Source organism: Salmo salar, chromosome ssa29, assembly GCF_905237065.1.
Source record: "Salmo salar chromosome ssa29, Ssal_v3.1, whole genome shotgun sequence".
Classification (NCBI taxonomy): Eukaryota; Metazoa; Chordata; class Actinopteri; order Salmoniformes; family Salmonidae; genus Salmo; species Salmo salar.
In genome coordinates this window covers 42,407,899-42,429,451 of record NC_059470.1, presented here as the reverse complement: position 1 = coordinate 42,429,451, position 21,553 = coordinate 42,407,899, and the positions used below count along the sequence as shown (strand labels likewise).

The window sequence follows — 21,553 nt, the reverse complement described above, 5'->3', positions numbered from 1 at the left end:
AACCTGTAATTCAAATAGATTTTTATTTGGATTTCATGTGATGGACATACACAAAATAGTCCAAATTGGTGAAGTGAAAAAAATTACTTGATTATAAAATGTAAAAAAAAAAAAAATTAAAATGGAAAAGTGTTGCGTGCATATGTATTCACCCCCTTTGCTATGAAGCTCCTAAATAAGATCTGGTGCAACCAATTACCTTCAGAAGTCACATAATTAGTTAAATAAAGTCCACTTGTGTGCAATCTATGTGTCACATGATCTCAGTATATACACACTTGTTCCGAAAGGCCCCAGAGTCTGCAACACCACTAAGCAAGGGTCACCACCAAGCAAGCGGCACCATGAAGACAAAGGAGCTCTCCAAACAGTTCAGGGTCAAAGTTGTGGAGAAGTACAGATCAGGGTTGAGTTATAAAAAAATATCAGAAACTTTGAACATCCCACTGGGCACCATTAAATCCATTATTAAAAAGTGGAAAGAATATGGCACCACAACAAACCTGCCAAGAGAGGGCCGCCCACCAAAACACACAGACCAGGCAAGGAGGGCATTAATCAGTGAGGCAACAAAGAGACCAAAGATAACCCTGAAGGAGTTGCAAACCTCCACAGTGGAGATGGGAGTATCTGTCCATAGGACCACTTTAACCTCTCTTGGGTAGGGGCCAGTATTTTCACGTCCGGATGAAAAGCGTGCCCAAAGTAAACTGCCTGTTACTCAGGCCCAGAAGCTAGGATATGCATATAATTGGTAGATTTGGATAGAAAACTCTAAAGTTTCTAACTGTTAAAATTATGTCTGTGAGTATAACAGAACTGATATGGCAGGCGAAACCCCGAGGACAAACCATCCCCCCACCAAAAAAATTCAGCCTACCACTGTTTTCAATGGCTGTCACTTTTATTATAAGGTGAAATCCTCCCAGATTGCAGTTCCTAGGGCTTCCACTAGATGTCAACAGTCTTTAGAAAGAGTTTCAGGCTGGTTTTTGGAAAAATGAGCAAGAAATTGTAGTTTTTCTAGGTGGCTCCCATTTTGGCTGTAGTGTTTCCAAGCGCGTGGAAGAGAGCGCGTTCTTTGGTATTTTTCTCCGGTAAAGACAATAACAATTGAAACCCCACCTCTTGAAACCCCACCTGAAACCCCACCTCTTTAAGGAATACCTGGGATAGGATAAAGTAATCCTTCTAACCCCCCCTTAAAAGATTTAGATTCACTATTGTAAAGTGGTTGTTCCACTGGATATTATAAGGTGAATGCACCAATTTGTAAGTCGCTCTGGATAAGAGCGTCTGCTAAAAAAAATGACTTAAATGCAATTCTCTGTCTTAAATTGTATAATTTATTTACGTATTAGGGTACCTAAGGTTTGATTATAAACGTTTTTTGACTTGTTTGGAAAAGTTTATTAGTAATGTTTGGGATTCATTTTGTATGAAACTGGGTGGATTATTGACTGAAGCGCACCATTTAAACTGAGTTTTTATGGATATAAAGAAGAACATTATCGAACAAAAGGACCATTTGTGATGTATCTGGGACCTTTTGGAGTACCAACAGAAGAAGATCAAAGGTAAGGCATTTATTATATCGCTATTTCTGACTTCCGTGGTGCACCTGCCTGGTTGAAATAATTTTTTCATGCTTTTGTATGCGGGGCGCTGTCCTCAGATAATAGCATGGTGTGCTTTCGCCGTAAAGCCTTTTTGAAATCTGACACAGCGGCTAGATTAACAAGAAGTTAAGTTTTATTTTGATGTATTCCACTTGTGATTTTATGAAAGTTAAATATTTATAATTCTGTAGCTTGAATTTCGAGCTCTGCAATTTCACCGGGTGTTGGCCAGGTGGGACGCTACCGTCCCACCTGCCCATAAGAAGTTAACTCGTACACTCCACAGAGCTGGGCTTTACGGAAGAGTGGCCAGAAAAAAAGCCATTGCTTAAAGAAAAAAAATAAGAAAACACATTTGGTGTTCGCCAAAAGGCAAGTGGGAGCCTCCCCAAACATATGGAAGAAGGTACTCTGGTCAGATGAGACTGAAATTTAACTTTTTGGCCATCAAGGAAAATGTCTGGCACAAACCCAACACCTCTCATCACCCCGAGAACACCATCCCCACAGTGAAGCATGGTGGTGGCAGCATCATGCTGTGGGAATGTTTTCATCAGCAGGGACTGTGAAACTGGTCAGAACTGAAGGAATGATGTATGGCGCTAAATACAGGGAAATTCTTGAGGGAGACCTGTTTCAGTCTTCCAGAGATTTGAGGATGGGACCGAGGCTGGGACGGAGGTTCACCTTCCAGCAGGACAATGACCCTAAGCATACTGCTAAAGCAACACTCGAGTGGTTTAAGGGGAAACATTTAAATGTCTTGGAATGGCCTAGTCAAAGCCCAGACCTCAAACCAATTGAGAATCTGTGATATGACTTAAAGATCACTGTACACCAGCAGAACCCATCTGACTTGAAGGAGCTGGAGCAGTTTTGCCTTGAAGAATGGACAAAAATCCCAGTGGCTAGATGTGTCAAGCTTATAGAGACATATCCCAAGAGACTTGCAAATGTAATTGCTTCAATAGGTGGCTCTAAAAAGTATTGACTTTGGGGGGGTGAATAGTTATGCACGCTCAAGTTTTGTTTTTTGTGTTATTTCTTGTTTGTTTCACAACAAAAAATATGTTGCATCTTCAAAGAGGTAGGCATGTTGTGTAAATCAAATGATACAACCCCACCCCAAAAAATCTATTTTAATTCCAGGTTGTAAGGCAACAAAATAGGAAAAATGCCAAGGGGGGTTGAATACTTTCGCAAGCCACTGTACATACTGCCTATCCTGGACAAGACCCAAATCCACGACACTCGAAAAAGGAAGAGGCAGCGTTATAGAGGCAGGCGTGCGGGATACCTGACGAGACTACGTTGGCGAGCAGATAATCCACCTCTACCCTCAGTTCTATTGGCGAATGTGCAATCACTGGAGAATAAACTGGATGAGCTCCCTTCAAGACTATCCTATCAACATGATCTGAATAACTGTAATATGTTTATCTTGAGACGTGGCTGAAGAAGAACATAGTAAATATAAATCTAGCTGTTTTTTTTATATCCATCGGCAGGACAGAACGGCAGCGTCTGGTAAACTCAGAGTGTGTGTCGCTTGGTTAACAACAACTGGTGCACAATCTCTAATATTAAGGAAGTCTGGAGGTTCTGCTCACCTGAGCTAGAATACCACATGATAAGCTGTAGACCATACTATTTACCAAGAGCTGTCTATTTACCACCACAAACCGATGCTGGCACTAAGACCACACTCAACTGGCTGTATAGGGCCATAGGCAAACAAGAAAACGCTCACACAGAGGCGGCGCTCTAATTGTCCGGAGATTTTAATGCAGGAAAACTGAAATCCATTTTACCTAACTTCTACCAGCATGTCAGCTGTGCAACTAAAAGGGGAAAAAACTCGAGATCACATTTATTCCACAATTTATAACATTTTTGACATTTGTTTTTCTGGATTTTTGTTGTTGTTATTCTGTCTCTCACTGTTCATATAAACCTACCATTAAAATTATAGACTGATCATTTCTTTGTCAGTGGGCAAACGTACAAAATCAGCAGGGGATCAAATACTTTTTTCCCCCACTGTAGGCCCCTGGTTCACTCCTGACTTGACTGCCCTTGACCAGCACAAAAACATCCTGTTGCATTAGCATCGAATAGCGATATGCAACTTTTCAGATAAGTCAGGAACCAATATACACAGTCAGTTCGGAAAGCAAAGGCTAGCTTTTCCAAAAGAAATTTGCATCCTGTAGCACCAATTCCAAAAACTTTTGGAACACTGTAAAGCCCATGGAGAATAAGAGCACCTCCTCCCAGCTGCCCACTGCACTGAGGCTGGGAAACACTGTCACCAACGATAAATCTACGATAATCAAGAATTTCAATAAGCAGTTTTCTACGGCCGGCCGTGCTTTCCACCAGGCTACCCCTACCCCGGCCAACAGCTCTGCACCCCCCACAGCAACTTGCCCAAGCCTCCCCCCGCTTCTCCTTCACCCAAATCCAGACAGCTGCAAAATCTGGACCCCTACAAATCAGCTGGGCTAGACAATCTGAACCCTCGCTTTCTAAAATTATCCACAGCAAATGTTGCAACCCCTATTACTAGCCAGTTTAACCTCTCTTTCGTATCATCTGAGATCCCTAAAGATTGGAAAGCTGCAACGGTCATCCCCCTCTTCAAAGGGGGAGACACTCTAGACCCAAACTGTTACAGACCTATATGCATCCTGCCCTGCCTTTCTAAAGTCTTTCGAAAGCCAAGTTAAACAGATCACCGACCCTTTAAAATCCCACCGTACCTTCTCCGCTATGCAATCTGGTTTCTGAGCTGGTCATGGGTGCACCTCAGCCACGCTCAAGGTCCAAAACGATATCATAACCAGCATCGATAAAAGACCGTACTGTGCAGCCGTCTTCATCAACCTGGCCAAAGCTTTCGACTTTGTCAATCACCGCATTCTTATCGGCAGATTCAACAGCCTTGGTTTCTCAAATGACTGCCTCGCCTGGTTCACTAACTACTTCTCAGAAAGAGTTCAGTGTGTCAAATCGGAGGGCCTGTTGTCCGGGCCTCTGGCAGTCTCTATGGGTGTGCCACAGCGTTCAATTCTCAGTCCGACTCTTTTCTCTGTATATATCAATGATGTCGCTCTTGCTGCTGGTGATTCTCTGATCCACCTCTATGTAGACGACACCATTCTGTATACATCTAGCCCTTCTTTGGAAAATGTGTTAACAAACCTCCAAATGAGCTTCAATGCCGTACAACTCTCCTTCCTTGGCCTCCAACTGCTCTTAAATGCTAGCAAAACTAAATGCATGCTCTTCAACCGATCGCTGCCTGCACCAACCCGCACGACTAGCATCACTACTCTGGACTGTTCTGACTTGTTCTGACAACTACAAATACCTAGGTGTCTGGTTAGACTGTAAACTCTCCTAAAAGCTAAGAACCGACACTGTTTGTTGAGATTTTCAACCATGCACTGTTGAGTGGATGGTTGATTCTCCATTTTTGCAAATCTTATAATAAATTGTTGTTTGAAAGAATCTGCAGTCTCTCTTCCTATAGAATTGCTACCACAGTGGACTCTAATCAAGTTGTAGAAACATCAAGGATGATCCATGGAAACAGGACACACGTGAGCTCAATTTCCAGTCTCATCGCAGAGTGAATACGTATGTAAATAAGGTTTTTCTGTTGTTTAAAAAAAAAAAATGTTTTGCATTGTCATTATGGGGTGTGTAGATTGATGAGGGAAAAATGTATTAAATCAATTTTAGAATAAGGCTGTAACGTGACAAAATGTGGAAAAATGAAAGAGGTCTGAATACTTTCCGAAAGTATTGTACATATCCCAACCAGAAGCCTTGGATTACAGGCAACATCCGAACTGAGCTAAAGGCTAGTGCTGCCGCATTCAAAAGAGCGGGACTCTAACCCGGACACTTATAACAAATACTGATATGCCCTCCGACGAACCATGGAACCCTGACCTGTTCACTGGACGTGCTACCTTGTCGCAGACCTGCTGTTTTTGACTTTCTCTCTACCGCACCTGCTGTCTCTAACTCTGAATGATCGGCTATGAAAAGCCAACTGACATTTACTCTGAGGTGCTGACCTGTTGCACCCTCTACAACCACTGTGATTATTATTATTTGACCCTGCTGGTCGTCTATGAACGTTTGAACATCTTGGCAATGTTCTGTTATAATCTCCACCCGGCACAGCCAGAAGAGGACTGGCCACCCCTCATAGCCTGGTTCCTCTCTAGGTTTCTTCCTAGGTTCTGGCCTTTCTAGGGAGTTTTTCCTAGCCACCGTGCTTCTACACCTGCATTGCTTGCTGTTTGGGGTTGTAGGCTGGGTTTCTGTACAGCACTTTGTGACATCAGCTGATGTAAAAAAGGGCTTTATAAATAAATTTGATAGATTAATCGATCAAACAGGCAAAGCGGCAATATAGGACTAAGATCAAATCCTACTACACCAGCTCTGATGCTTGTCAGATGTGCTAGGGCTTGCAAACTATCACCAATGACAAAGGGAAACCCAGCCTTGAGCTGCCCAGTGATGCAAATCTACCAGACGAGTTAAATGCCTTGTATACTTGCTTTGCGGAAAAGCACCAGCTGTTCCGGAAGTCTGAGTCTTCACTGACATTTTCAACCTCTCCCTGACCCAGTCTGTAATACATACATGCAATACCTACTATCGCTCCGTAGCACTCACATCTGTGGCCATGAAATGCTTTGAAAGACTGGTCAAGGCTCACAACACTATCATGCCAGACCCATTCCAATTCGCATACCGACCCAACAGACCCACAGATGTCGCAATCTCTATTGCACTCCACACTGTCCTTTCCCACCTGGACAAAAGGAACAACCACGTGAGAATGCTGTTCATTTACTTCAGCTCATCGTTCAACACCATAGAGCCATCCAAGCTCAACTCTAACACAGAACCCAAACCGGCTGGGCCCGTGCGCCATCGTGCATAAATGTATTTTGTCCCCCCCACACCAAACGTAATCAAAACACGCAGGTTAAAATATCAAAACAAACTCTGAACCAATTATATTACATTTGGGGACAGGTCGAAAAGCATTAAATATTTATGGCAATTTAGCTAGTTAGCTTGCACTTGCTAGCTATTTTGTCCTATTTAGCTAGCTTGCTGTTGCTGGCTAATTTGTCCTGGGATATAAACATTGAGTTGTTATTTTACCTGAAATGCACAAGGTCCTCTACTCCACCAATTAATCCACACATAAAACGGTCAGCCGAATCGTTTCTAGTCATCTCGCATCCTTCCAGGCTTTTTCTTCTCTTGACTTTATATTGTGATTGGCAACTTTCATAAATTAGGTGCATTACCGCCACTGACCTCATTCGTCTTCAGTCACCCACATGTGTATAACCAATGAGGAGACGGCACGTGGGTACCTGCTTCTATAAACCAATGAGGAGATGGGAGAGGCAGGACTTGCAGCGCGATCTGTGTCAGAAATAGAACTGACTTCTATTTTAGCCCTTGGCAATGCAGACGCTAGTTGGCGCACGCGAGCAGTGTGGGTGCAATAATTTAATAATATAGACTTATAAATTTATTTTGAAACACTCGCAACGAGAGCGGTGTAGTCAGCCTGTAAGCTAAGGACCCTGGGACTGAACACCTCCCTCTGTAACTGGATCCTGGACTTCCTGAAGGGACACCCCCAGATGGTGAGGGTAGACAACAACAGATCTGCCACGCTGACCCTCAACACCGCGGCCCCTCAGTGGTGTGTGCTTAGTCCCCTCCTGTACTCCCTGTTCACCCACGACTCCATCACCATCATTAAGTTTGCCAACGACATGGCGGTGGTAGGCCTGGTCACCGACGATGTTGAGAAAGAGGTCAGAGACCTGGCAGTGTGGTGGCAGGACAACGACCTCTCTGTCAACATCAGACAAAGGAGCTGATCGTGGACTACAGGAATGGAGGCCTGAGCATGCCCCCATTTACATCGACGAGGCTGTAGTGGAATGGGTCAAGAGCTTTAAGTTCCTCTGTGTCCACATCACCAAGGACCTATACTACATGGAAAAGGTATGTGGACACCCCTTCAAATTAGTGGATTCGGCTATTTCAGCCACACCCGTTGCTGACAGGTGTATAAAATCAAGCACACAACCATGCAATCTCCATAGAAAATCATTGGCAGTAGAATAGCCTTACTGAAGAGCTTAGTGACTCTCAACGTGGTACCATCGATAGGATGCACATTTCCAACAAGTCAGTTGGTCAAATTTCTGCCCTGCTAGAGCTGCCCTGGTCAATTGTCTGTCCTCGGTTGCAACACTGACGACCGAATTCCAAACTGCCTCTGGAAGCAACGTCAGCATAAGAACTGTTTGTCAGGAGCATCATGAAATGTGTTTCCATGGCCGAGCAGCCGCACACAAGCCTAAGATCACCATGCGTCGGGTGGTGTAAAGCTCGCCACCATTGGACTCTGGAGCAGTGTAAACTCGTTCTCTGGAGTGATGAATCACGCTTCACCATCTGGCAGTCCGACGGATGAATATGGGTTTGGTAGATGCCAGGAGAACGCTACCTGCCCCAATGCATAGTGCCAAATGTAAAGTTTGGTGGAAGAGGAATAATGGTCTGGAGCTGTTTTTCATGGTTCAGGACCCTTAGTTCCAGTGAAGGGAAATCTTAACGCGACAGCATACATTGACATTCTAGACGATTCTGTGCTTCCAACTTTGTGGCAACAGTTTGGGGAAGGCCCTTTCCTGTTTCAGCATGAAAATTCCCCCGTACACAAAGTGGGGTCCATACAGTAATGGTTTGTCGAGCTAGGTGTGGATGAACTTGACTGGCCTGCACAGAGCCCTGACCTCAACCCCATCGAACACCTTTGGTATGAATTGGAACGCTGAAAGGAAGCCTGCCCTAATTGCCCAACATCAGTGGCCAACCTCAATAATACTCGTGACTGAATGGAAGCAAGTCCCCGCAGCAATGTTCCAACATCTAGTGGAAAGCCTTCCCAGAAGAGTGGAGGCTGTTATAGCAACAAAGTGGGGACCAACTCCATATTAATGCCCATGATTTTAAAATGAGATGATTTACGAGCGGGTGTCCACATACTTTTGACCATATAGGGTATCATGGTCTAAACACACCAACACAGTCGTGAAGAGGGCACGACAACGCTTCTTTCCCCTCAAGAGGCTGGCTGAAAAGATTTGGCATGGGCCCTCAGATCCTCCAAAGGTTCTACAGCTACACCATTGAGAGAATCTTGACCGGTTGCATCACAGTTTGGTATGGCATCTGCTTGACATCCAACCACAAGGCACTACAGAGGATAGTTCGTACAGCCCAGTAAATCAATGGGGCCGACACCCTGCCATCCAGAACCTATATACCAGGCGGTGTCAGAGGAAGGCCCTCAAAATTGTCAAAGACTCCAGCCACCCCAGTCATAGACTGTTCTCTCTGCTACCGCACGGCAAGCGGTACCGGAGCGCCAAGTCTGGGTCCAAAAGGCTCCTGAACAGCTTCTACCCCCAAGCCATAAGACTGCTGAACAGTTCATCAAATGGCTACCCAGACTATTTACATTCACCCCCATTTTTTTGTTGCGCTGGCTCTATGCACACCCACTAGACTCTACCCACACACCCACTAGACTGTACCCACACACCCACTAGACTGTACCCACACACCCACTAGACTCTACCCACACACCCCCACTAGACTGTACCCACACACCCCCACTAGACTGTACCCACACACCCCACTAGACTGTACCCACACACACCCACTAGACTGTACCCACACACACCCACTAGACTGTACCCACACACACACCCACTAGACTGTACCCACACACACACCCACTAGACTGTACCCACACACACACCCACTAGACTGTACCCACACACACACCCACTAGACTGTACCCACACACCCACTAGACTCTACCCACACACCCACTAGACTCTACCCACACACCCACTAGACTCTACCCACACACCCACTAGACACTACCCACACACCCACTAGACTGTACCCACACACCCACTAGACTGTACCCACACACACCCACTAGACTCTACCCACACACACCCACTAGACTCTACCCACACACCCACTAGACTGTACCCACACACACCCACTAGACTGTACCCACACACACCCACTAGACTGTACCCACACACACACCCACTAGACTCTACCCACACACCCACTAGACTGTACCCACACACACCCACTAGACTCTACCCACACACCCACTAGACACTACCCACACACCCACTAGACACTACCCACACACCCACTAGACTGTACCCACACACCCACTAGACTGTACCCACACACCCACTAGACTCTACCCACACACACCCACTAGACTGTACCCACACACCCACTAGACTCTACCCACACACCCACTCATACTACACAGACACCCCAACACACCATGGTTTCCGTTAGCCGGTAATAGACGGCTTTTGTCCGATTAAAAAAAGAGATCTAGAGGCAGTATTCATTTTAAAAACATAAACATATACTGCATTCTCTGAAACCTGACCTTATTAATATGATACATGTTATTTAATCATAGCACCACACTGCTCGCGCGTGTCAACGATCGTCTGAGTAGCCAGGCGCTAAAATAGAACTTGGTTATTTGAGCGTCTGCGTTTGGTTCTATTTGTGATGCGCTGCAAGTCCCGCATCTCCCATCTCCTCATTGGTTGTTAGGAGCATAGACCCACGTGGGTGATTGAAAGATGAACTGAGGTCCACACTCCAGTCCAGTTGGTGGTGGTAATGCACCTTAAAGTTGGTTGCCAACCGCCATATAAAGTCCACAGAAGAAGATTCCTGAAGGAGGAGAGATGACTAGAAATTAACTCGGTTTCCCCTTTTATCTGTGGATACATTTTAGGTGTAGAGGACCTTGTGCATTTCAGGTAAAATAACAACCCAATGTTTATATCCCAGGACAAATTACCTAGCAACAGCAAACTAGCTAGCTAAATTGCCATCAATGTTAAATGCTTTTCAACCTGTCTCCAAATGAATATAGTTGGTTCAGAGTTTGTTTTGATATTTCAACCTGTGTCCTGATGGCGTCTGGTGTGGTTGGACAAAATCAACACGCGCACAGTATCCTATTAGATCTCCTCTCTTTCTAAATTTCTAACGGATATTTTCATCTCGGTCGCATAAAACTGCTTGCATGTGAAAACACTTTTGACAATGGTGTTTTCCCACTAATTGCATTATGGAACAAACATTGGCGTGTAGCCTACTGCCTTGTGCACATTGCTGTGCTTACATTGTGAATAATAATATTTTAAGCAACATTTTATGACAATTAGCTTGGCATTAGCTTGGCATTACTAGCGAGTTAACTTGGGTTGCTAGCGAGTTAGTGTGGGATTGCTAGCGAGTTAGTGTGGGATTGCTAGCAAAGCTAGCATGGGGTTAGTAGCGAGTTAGCTTGGGGTTCGCTAATGTACAAAATCAAAGAATCTGTCGGGACTGAATGGCATGGAGGAGGATAACAAGCACCAGTAGTTCCGCTGTTTGGGTTCTCATCACTGGTTATTTAGACTATCAGGATTGGGTGAAGGCAGTGCAAAACTGCTTCGCTTAGACTGCTTCGCGCAAGCCCATATGGATAGGAGGCAGGCTTTGGCTGAGACCCCCTCCCACGGACCCCCTCTTATGCAATGCGACACCATTCTGCAGAGGACACCCAAACCAGAGTGACCACCGCAAAGCCCAAGGAGCTTGACCCTCTCTGGAAGTTCCTGTAGCCCTGCTTGGTATAATTAGCCTATACTGGCTATTGGTTGAGACGCAGGGCGCGTTCTGGGGCGGCAGGGTAGCCTAGTGGTTAGAGCGTTGGACTAGTAACCGGAAGATTGCAAGATCGAATCCCCGACCTGACAAGGTAAAAATCTGTCTTTCTGCCCCTGAACAAGGCAGTTAACCCACTGTTCCTAGGCCGTCATAGAAAATAAGAATTTGTTCTTTACTGACTTGCCTAGTTAAATAAAGGTAAAGTAAAAAAATTAATTAAATACACTATGCTGTAAGATATACAATGAAATGCCTACTCGCAACTAAAGCTCTCCTCTCAGACAGTGCAATGATATTAAGCTATACGTATCTGTATTTACATTAGGCTAACCCTAACCCTACCCCTAACCCTAACCCTACCCCTAACCCTAACCCTACCCCTAACCCTAACCGTACCCCTAACCCTAACCCTAACAATAGCTACTCTCACCACGTAAGCCTATACTGTAAATGATTGTTGTTTGTTCCTGAACTGTTCCTTCAGCACCACAAGTTGGTTCAACTTCTATAACATCATTGTGCGATTCTAGGGATGTACTTTCAGCTCCACGAAGGGCACTCCAATCTCTTAAAATAACCCTCATCAAGATCTGCTGCCTATATCTAATAGTCCCACTCATCACTTACTGTTATAATTACAAATAGAAGAGTATCACTTCTCACAGTGGTGCTGGTTTAGTAAAGTTTGATCAAAGCTAAATCAATGTATCGCAAGATCACATACTGATTCATGAATATTTTACATAACAGAATATAATAGCATAGTAGGCCTGCGATGTTACACCAACAACACCTCATTTCTACTGACATTTTAGGATGGTTAGCTGAAGCTTTTTCTCATGCGCCAAAACTCAACATAGTGGACCACTAGGCAGGATATATGCTTTGATTGAAACTAAATAGAACAAAGGCTAATAGTTAACACCATCTGTTCTAATTGGCTCCTGAAACAGCCAATCAAGAAGCTCTAAATGCCTACTTCCAGGAAACTGATTGAGATCAGATGATTTGCATGCAGATGCAGTTCTGACATTTAACTCGTGAAGAATGATCATTTATGAAAGTGATGGCCTACTTTGAAATGAAGAATACCTATCTTGGTGTTTGAGGGTATTAAAGATATAACATTTCTTGAGACAATAGACCTGTGTGGTCATAGTCAGACGTTGCAATTGGAGGATGCATTTTATGCATATTCTATAATGATAAACTATTTAATAGGCTACATCTGTCGGTACAAACTTTGATTGAGGAAATTATGATTTACATTTGAGTAATTTAGCAGATGCTCTTATCCAGAGCCACTTACAGTAGTGAGTTCATACTTTTTTCATACTGGTCCTCCGTGGGAATCGAACCCACAACCGTGGCTTTGCAAGTGCCATGCTCTACCAACAGAGCCACACAGAACATTTAAACGTAATTAAAAAATAAATAGCACTACAACACTGAACGTCACCAACAATATTTTATGTTGCTAGCTAGCTAGTTAGCTGTGGTTTGCTAGCTAGTTAGCTGTGGTTTGCTAGCTAGTTAGCTGTGGTTTGCTAGCTAGTTAGCTGTGGTTTGCTAGCTAGTTAGTTGTGGTTTGCTAGCTAGTTAGCTGTGGTTTGCTAGCTAGTTAGCTGTGGTTTGCTAGCTAGTTAGCTGTGGTTTGCTAGCTAGTTAGCTGTGGTTTGCTAGCTAGTTAGCTGTGGTTTGCTAGCTAAGCTGTAGTTTGCTAGCTAAGCTGTGGTTTGCTAGCTAGTTAGTTGTGGTTTGCTAGCTAGTTAACTGTGGTTTGCTAGCTAAGCTGTGGTTTGCTAGCTAGTTAGCTGTGGTTTGCTAGCTAGTTAGCTGTGGTTTGCTAGCTAAGCTGTGGTTTGCTAGCTAGTTAGCTGTGGTTTGCTAGCTAAGCTGTGGTTTGCTAGCTAGTTAGCTGTGGTTTGCTAGCTAGTTAGCTGTGGTTTGCTAGCTAGTTAACTGTGGTTTGCTAGCTAGTTAGCTGTGGTTTGCTAGCTAGTTAGCTGTGGTTTGTTAGCTAGTTAGCTGTGGTTTGCTAGCTAGTTAACTGTGGTTTGCTAGCTAGTTAACTGTGGTTTGCTAGCTAGTTAACTGTGGTTTGCTAGCTAAGCTGTGGTTTGCTAGCTAAGCTGTGGTTTGCTAGCTAAGCTGTGGTTTGCTAGCTAAGCTGTGGTTTGCTAGCTAGTTAACTGTGGTTTGCTAGCTAGTTAGCTGTGGTTTGCTAGCTAGTTAGCTGTGGTTTGCTAGCTGTTTGGGGCAGAGATGTTAAAGAAAGGAGGAGATAGGAATCCCAATGAATGATGGAACGTATAACGCCCAACCCAGCAGACTGTCAACCAATCGCGTTCAAGTTGTCATGCTGCGTCAGGTGGTTGCTAAGCTAATCGGAACGCAATCCCTTCTCAAAGTCAGGGTCGAGAAGGTACGTAATGTCACAAATCCAAAGCTATACCATTATTCAGAGAACACCATTGAAAATTAGACCCTGGTCTCAATTGGGTTCCCCTGATTAGATAAAAAAAAAGTTTACCTGTTTGGGCTAGGGGGCAGTATTGAGAATTTTGGAAAAAATATGTGCCCATTTTTAACTGCCTCCTACACCAACTCAGAAGCTAGAATATGCATATTATTGTTCAGGTTTGGATAGAAAACACCCTAAAGTTTCTAAAACTGTTTGAATGGTGTCTGTGAGTATAACAGAACTCCTATGGCAGGCAAAAACCTGACAAGGTTTCATGCAGGAAGTGGCCTGTCTGACAAGGAGTCGTGCATCTTGCATCTGTTTATTGAAGAGTAAGGATCTTAGCTGTAACGTGACAATTCCCAGGGCTCCAATAGGCTTTCAGAACCCGGGAAAATCATGAACGATTACGAGGCAGCCTCAGGCTGAAACAGATTATCACCTTATCCAAGTGTCCCATTAGGTGACAATGGAATGAGGCGCGTGCGCGATTAGCCCCCCGTGGAGTATTTTCATTAGGCTGTTTAGCTTATTGCAGATTCCCGGTCGGAATGTTATCGCTTTTCTACGAGATAAATTGCATAAAAATTGATTTTAAACAGCGGTTGACATGCTTCGAAGTACGGTAATGGAATATTTAGACATTTTTTGTCACGTTCTGCGCCATGCGCACGACCGTGGTTTACCATTTCGGATAGTGTCTAGAACGCACTAACAAAACGACGCTATTTGGATATAAAGATGGATTATTTGGGACCAAACCTACATTTGTTATTGAAGTAGAAGTCCTGGGAGTGCATTCTGACGAAGACAACAAAAGGTAATCAAACTTTTATAATAGTAAATCTGATATTGGTGAAGGCTAATCTTGCCGGGTGTCTAAATAGCTAGCCCTTGATGGCTGGGCTATGTACTTAGAATATTGCAAAATGTGCTTCATCCGAAAAGCTATTTTAAAATCGGACATATCGAGTGCATAGAGGAGTAATGTATCTATAATTCTTAAAATAATTGTTATGCTTTTTGTGAACGTTTATCGTGAGTAATTTAGCAAACTGTTAGTAAATTCCCCGGAAGTTTGCGGGGGTATGCTTTTTCTGAACGTCACATGCTAATGTAAAAAGCTGTTTTTTGATATAAATATGAACTTGATTGAACAGACATGCATGTATTGTATAACATAATGTCCTAGGGTTGTCATCTGATGAAGATCATCAAAGGTTAGTGCTGCATTTAGCTGTGGTTTGGGTTTATGTGATATTATATGCTAGCTTGAAAAATGGGTGTCTGATTATTTCTGGCTGGGCACTCTCCTGACATAATCTAATGTTTTGCTTTCGTTGTAAAGCCTTTTTGAAATCGGACAGTGTGGTTAGATAAACGAGAGTCTTGTCTTTAAATAGCTGTAAAATAGTCATATGTTTGAGAAATTGAAGTAATAGTATTTCAAACGATTCAAAAATCGCGCCACTGGATACAAGTGGCTGTTACGTAGGTGGGACGAATTCGTCCCGCCTAGCCCATAGAGGTTAAATCAAAAATAAAATATGATATTACAGAGAACAAGTTAATTATCTCACATCTTGGAAAAGATTTGTAATGTTGTACTTCTTGTTCACGAAATTCATGCTGATGTTGGGTTTTTGAGCTAGCACCCAATTGGTTCCCATTCACTCCTTGAAGGAGTGCTCTCCTTGTCGTAGAATGCACTGCGTGGCCCATTGACAATGCATCGGTAACGTAAACAATGGCCGTTCATTTGATTCCAATGGAGTTTCTCATCTCCCCCAAAGTAGATCTGCTCTGGGTTGCTAACTAGTTAGCTGCGGTTGCTAGCATGTTAGCTGTGATTGCTAGCGAGTTAGCTGTAGTTTCCTAGCCTCTTCAGGTTTGTTCATTTCCAACACTGCCATAATATGGAGTCTGAATGTACAAAAGGATACTTGCAGAAGGTCTCCATGACAACAGGGAGGTCCAGGTTCAGGAAGCCGAAGCGAGGAGCAAAGTTGGTCAGACTGACTGAGGAGGACAGGACAGGCATTAAGACAGACAGACAGACAGACAGACAGACAGACAGACAGACAGACAGACAGAAAGACAGAGGACAGTGTTATGGTTAGTTGATCAGACAGGAAGTCAGGAGGGACAATAACACACACTGACCTGCATATTGGAGGTGAGGAGGGTACCCCACAAACAGCATCTGTGTATTGGGTGGATGAGTGAGGCGGATCAACCTGGTCTGGTTCTCCAGCGAAGGTGTGACACAGACACTGGGTGAGTGTGTGTCAGGGTCTGTGTCAAGATGCGTGTGTGTGAGGCAGTCTGCGTTGCTGCGACACACACGGCTGCCAGACAGTATCTTACGAGCCGGGAGACACGCATACTGAAACACAACCAGCAGTTAGTCCAATATCTGTGTGTGTGTGTGTGTGTGTGTGTGTGTGTGTGTGTGTGTGTGTGTGTGTGTGTGTAGGGCTGTACCCCACCCTCAAAAATTCTGGCTCGACCGAGAGTCTTTTGTTCTTTCGACCAATCGATTGGTCAACATTTTGAAACGTGTATTTTGCCATATATAGACACACCCTGTGTTTGATTAAATTAACTATATGCACTGAGCTGGTCTGATGCTTTAAGCACTGTGTGAATCAAATCAACTATATGCACTGAGCTGGTCTGATGCTTTAAGCACTGTGTGAATCAAATCAACTATATGCACTGAGCTGGTCTGATGCTTTAAGCACTGTGTTGGATTAAATCAACTATATGCACTGAGCTGGTCTGATGCTTTAAGCACTGTGTTTGATTAAATTAACTATATGCACTGAGCTGGTCTGATGCTTTAAGCACTGTGTGAATCAAATCAACTATATGCACTGAGCTGGTCTGATGCTTTAAGCACTGTGTGAATCAAATCAACTATATGCACTGAGCTGGTCTGATGCTTTAAGCACTGTGTGAATCAAATCAACTATATGCACTGAGCTGGTCTGATGCTTTAAGCACTGTGTTGGATTAAATCAACTATATGCACTGAGCTGGTCTGATGCTTTAAGCACTGTGTTTGATTAAATTAACTATATGCACTGAGCTGGTCTGATGCTTTAAGCACTGTGTGAATCAAATCAACTATATGCACTGAGCTGGTCTGATGCTTTAAGCACTGTGTGAATCAAATCAACTATATGCACTGAGCTGGTCTGATGCTTTAAGCACTGTGTGAATCAAATCAACTATATGCACTGAGCTGGTCTGATGCTTTAAGCACTGTGCGAATCAAATCAACTATATGTACTGAGCTGGTCTGATACTTTAAGCACTGTGTGATTAAATAATTAAGACATGGAGCCACAGATGAAGATGAGCAGAAAATAAAACCTGGACCATCCATCGTCCTTCCTTTACGCTCATTAAGTTACTAGTAATAGGCTAGCTCTTCCATCAGCCACTGTATCTTATCATTTCTAGCGATCTGTGTGCCAGTTATGATTTTCATGGAACAGTATTATTTCAACTATAATAACATCTTCGTATCTCAATATCACTGTCGTGGTTAAGCTAAATTATATCCAAATGAAAATTATACAAATGTAAAAGCTAAAATGTATAATTTGAGCTAACCTTTTTCCTAACCTTCCAATTGGCTCATTCAACCCCCTCCTCTCCCCTGTAACTATTCCCCAGGTCGTCACTGTAAATGAGAATTTGTTCTCAGTCAACTTACCTGGTAAAACAGGGATATAAAAAGTATAAAATAAAGACCAAGTTCTCCTAACCTGCTACGGAAAAGTACATTCCAGTCGTAGCTGTACTCCACCAAGTGAGAACTATGCATGGTTTATATTATCACCTATAGTCTAGTTAAATAAAGGTTAAATATCACCTATAGTCTACTTAAATAAAGGTTAAATTAATTTATTAAATCACCTATACTCCAACTGATGCAGCATAGTGGCTATAAATCCATGGGCTGAAGCATGGGGTTGCTGCATTTACACTACTGGACACTGGAGACATGGACTGTTCTCCATGATCCCGTCCTGCAGGCGGTACCGGTACATCAAGGCTTAGACAAATAGACTCCAACACAGCTTCTATCCCCTGGTCATAAGCTACAGGACTGTTTTGCTGCACAGACTGGAATATGTTCCGGGATTCCTCAGATGGCATTGAGGAGTACAGCAGATCAGTCACTGGCTTCATCAATAAGTGCATCGACGACGTCATCCCCACAATGACTGTATGTACATACCCCAACCAGAAGCCATGGCTTACAGGCAACATCCGCACTGAGTTAAAGGCTAGAGCTGCTGCTTTCAAGGAGCAGGACTCTAACCGGGCGCTTATAAGAAATCCCGCTATGCCCTCCGACGAACCATCAAACAGGCAAAGCTGCCCAGTGACACAAGCCTACCAGACGAGCTAAATCACTTCTATGCTTCGAGGCAAGCAACACTGAGGCGTGCATGAGAGCATCAGCTGTTCTGGACGACTGGGTGATCATGCTCTCCGTAGCCGACACGAGTAAGACCTTTAAACAGGTCAACATACACAAGGCCGCAGGGCCAGACGGATTACCAGGACGTGTACTCCGGTCATGTGCTGACCAACTGGCAGGTGTCTTCACTGACATTTTCGAAATGTCCCTGATTGAGTCTGTAAACCAACATGTTTCAAGCAGACCACCATAGTCCCTGTGCCCAAGATCACTAAGATAACCTGACTAAATGACTACAGACCCGTAGCACTCACGTTCATAGCCATGAAGAGCTTTGAAAGGCTGGTAATGGCTCATATCAACACCATTATCCCAGAAACCCTAGACCCACTCCAATTTTCATACCACTCAAACAGATCCACAGATGATGCAATCTCTATTGCACTCCACACTGCCTTTTCCCACCTGGACAAAAGGAACACCTATGTGAGAATGCTGTTCATTGACTACAGCTCAGCGTTCAACACCATAGTGCCCTCAAAGCTCATCATTAAGCTAAGGACCCTGGGACTAAACACCTCCCTCTGCAACTGGATCCTGGACTTCCTTACGGGACGCCCCCCAGGTGGTGAGGATAGGTAACAACACATCCTCCACGCTGATCCTCAACACTGGAGCCCCTCAGGGGTGCGTGCTCAGTCCCCTCCGGTACTCCCTGTTCACCCACGACTGCATGGCCAGGCACAACTCCAACACCATCATTAAGTTTGCAGACGACACAACAGGCCTGATCACCGACAACAACGAGACAGCCTATAGGGAGGAGGTCAGAGACCTGGCCGTGTGGTGCCAGGACAACAACCTCTCCCTCAACGTGATCAAGACAAAGGAGATGATTGTGGACTACAGGAAATGGAGGCCCGAGCACGCCCCCATTCTCATCGACGGGGCTGTAGTGGAGCAGGTTGAGAGCTTCAGGTTCCTTGGTGTCCACATCACCAACACACTAGAATGGTCCAAACACACCAAGACAGTGGTGAAGAGGGCACGACAAAACCTATTCCCCCTCAGGAAACTGAAAAGATTTGGCATGGGTCCTGAGATCCTCAAAAGGTTCTACAGCTGCACCATCGAGAGCATCCTGACCGGTTGCATCACCGCCTGGTATGGCAACTGCTCGGCCTCCGACCGCAAGGCACTACAGAGGGTAGTGCATACGGCCCAGTACATCACTGGGACCAAGCTGCCTGCCATCCTGGACCTCTACACCAGGTGGTGTCAGAGGAAGGCCCTAACAATTGTCAAAGATCCCAGCCACCCCAGTCATAGACTGTTCTCTCTACTACCGCATGGCAAGCGGTACCGGAGTGCCAAGTCTAGGACAAAAAGGCTTCTCAACAGTTCTTACCCCCAAGCCATAAGACTCCTGAACAGGTAACCAAATGGTTACCCGGACTATTTGCATTGTGTGCCCCCCCAACCCCTCTTTTACGCTGCTGCTACTCTCTGTTTATCATATATGCATAGTCACTTTAACTATACATTCATGTACATAATACCTCAATTGGCCCGACCAACCAGTGCTCCCGCACATTGGTTAACCGGGCTATCTGCATTGTCTCCCATGTGAGGGAAAAATTATGTATTCACCTTATTTGTTGGATATGTAACAATTATTTACTTAACGAACAGTAAGATATTTCTGTCCTGCTAATGCTGTGTTTTATGTTCTCCACTCTAACACCCTGCAGTCTGGGTGTTGAGGATGTGAGTTCTACTAGAGAGAACTTGAAGCTGACAATTGACTAGCATTCTATAGACAAGATGTGGCATGTGTGACTCGAGATAGAGAGAGCCTGGAAGAGTTAAAAACAATGCCTCATTGTCTCATCTTCCTGGCATCTGGGAAGTAAAAGACCATCCTGTGTAGATAACCAAGGTGGCTTATGGGAAGGTTAGAAGTGACTGACTAAGCAATCTTGGTATTAGCTATTTAAAAACTGTGCATTGTCTGTAAAGGCTAGACTCTCAGCCTAACAGTCAGTCAAGACTAGTGGGCTGACGGTCTCATTGTTGCAATAATTAATCGATATTAAATAAAGATGATTGTTTGAAGAAAATGACCAAGACCAAGTCTCTCTGTAATGAACTTCCACGGCACCCACCACCCACCAACCCCTCTTTTTACGCTACTGCTACTCTCTGTTCATCATATATACATAGTCACTTTAACCATATCTACATGTACATACTACCTCAATCAGCCTGACTAACCGGTGTCTATATGTAGCCTTGCTACTGTTATTTTCAAAATGTATTTTTACTGTTGTTTTAGGTCTTTACTTACTTACACACACACACACACACACACACACACACACACACACACACACACACACACACACACACACACACACACACACACACACACACACACACACACACACACACACACACACACACACACACACACACACACACACACACACACACACACACACACACACACCTTTTTTTTGCACTATTGGTTAGAGCTTGTAAGTAAGCATTTCACTGTAAGGTCTACTACACCTGTTGTATTCAGCATTTCACTGTGAGGTCTACTACACCTGTTGTATTCAGCATTTCACTGTGAGGTCTACTACACCTGTTGTATTCAGTATTTCACTGTGAGGTCTACTACACCTGTTGTATTCAGCATTTCACTGTGAGGTCTACTACACCCGTTGTATTCAGCATTTCACTGTAAGGTCTACTACACCTGTTGTATTCAGCATTTCACTGTGAGGTCTACACCTGTTGTATTCAGCATTTCACTGTGAGGTCTACTACACCTGTTGTATTCAGCATTTCACTGTAAGGTCTACTACACCTGTTGTATTCAGCATTTCACTGTGAGGTCTACTACACCTGTTGTATTCAGCATTTCACTATAAGGTCTACTACACCTGTTGTATTCAGCATTTCACTGTGAGGTCTACTACACCTGTTGTATTCAGCATTTCACTGTGAGGTCTACACCTGTTGTATTCAGCATTTCACTGTGAGGTCTACTACACCTGTTGTATTCAGCATTTCACTGTGAGGTCTACTACACCTGTTGTATTCAGCATTTCACTGTAAGGTCTACTACACCTGTTGTATTCAGCATTTCACTGTGAGGTCTACTACACCTGTTGTATTCAGCATTTC

At 44.1% G+C, this 21,553-nt stretch overlaps 1 protein-coding gene across 1 annotated transcript in view; it reads right to left on the bottom strand.

The window, feature by feature from the left end:
* mbtps2 (membrane-bound transcription factor peptidase, site 2) overlaps positions 1 to 21,553 on the bottom strand; it is a 57,796-nt gene that overhangs the window by 1,503 nt on the left and 34,740 nt on the right. Inside the window, exons 9-10 of the mRNA XM_045711070.1 lie at positions 16,087 to 16,309; positions 15,867 to 15,942 (exon numbers count right to left, since the gene is read on the bottom strand). Of these exons, the coding sequence (XP_045567026.1) occupies positions 15,867 to 15,942; positions 16,087 to 16,309 (299 nt within the window). The remainder of the gene's footprint in view (positions 1 to 15,866; positions 15,943 to 16,086; positions 16,310 to 21,553) is intronic.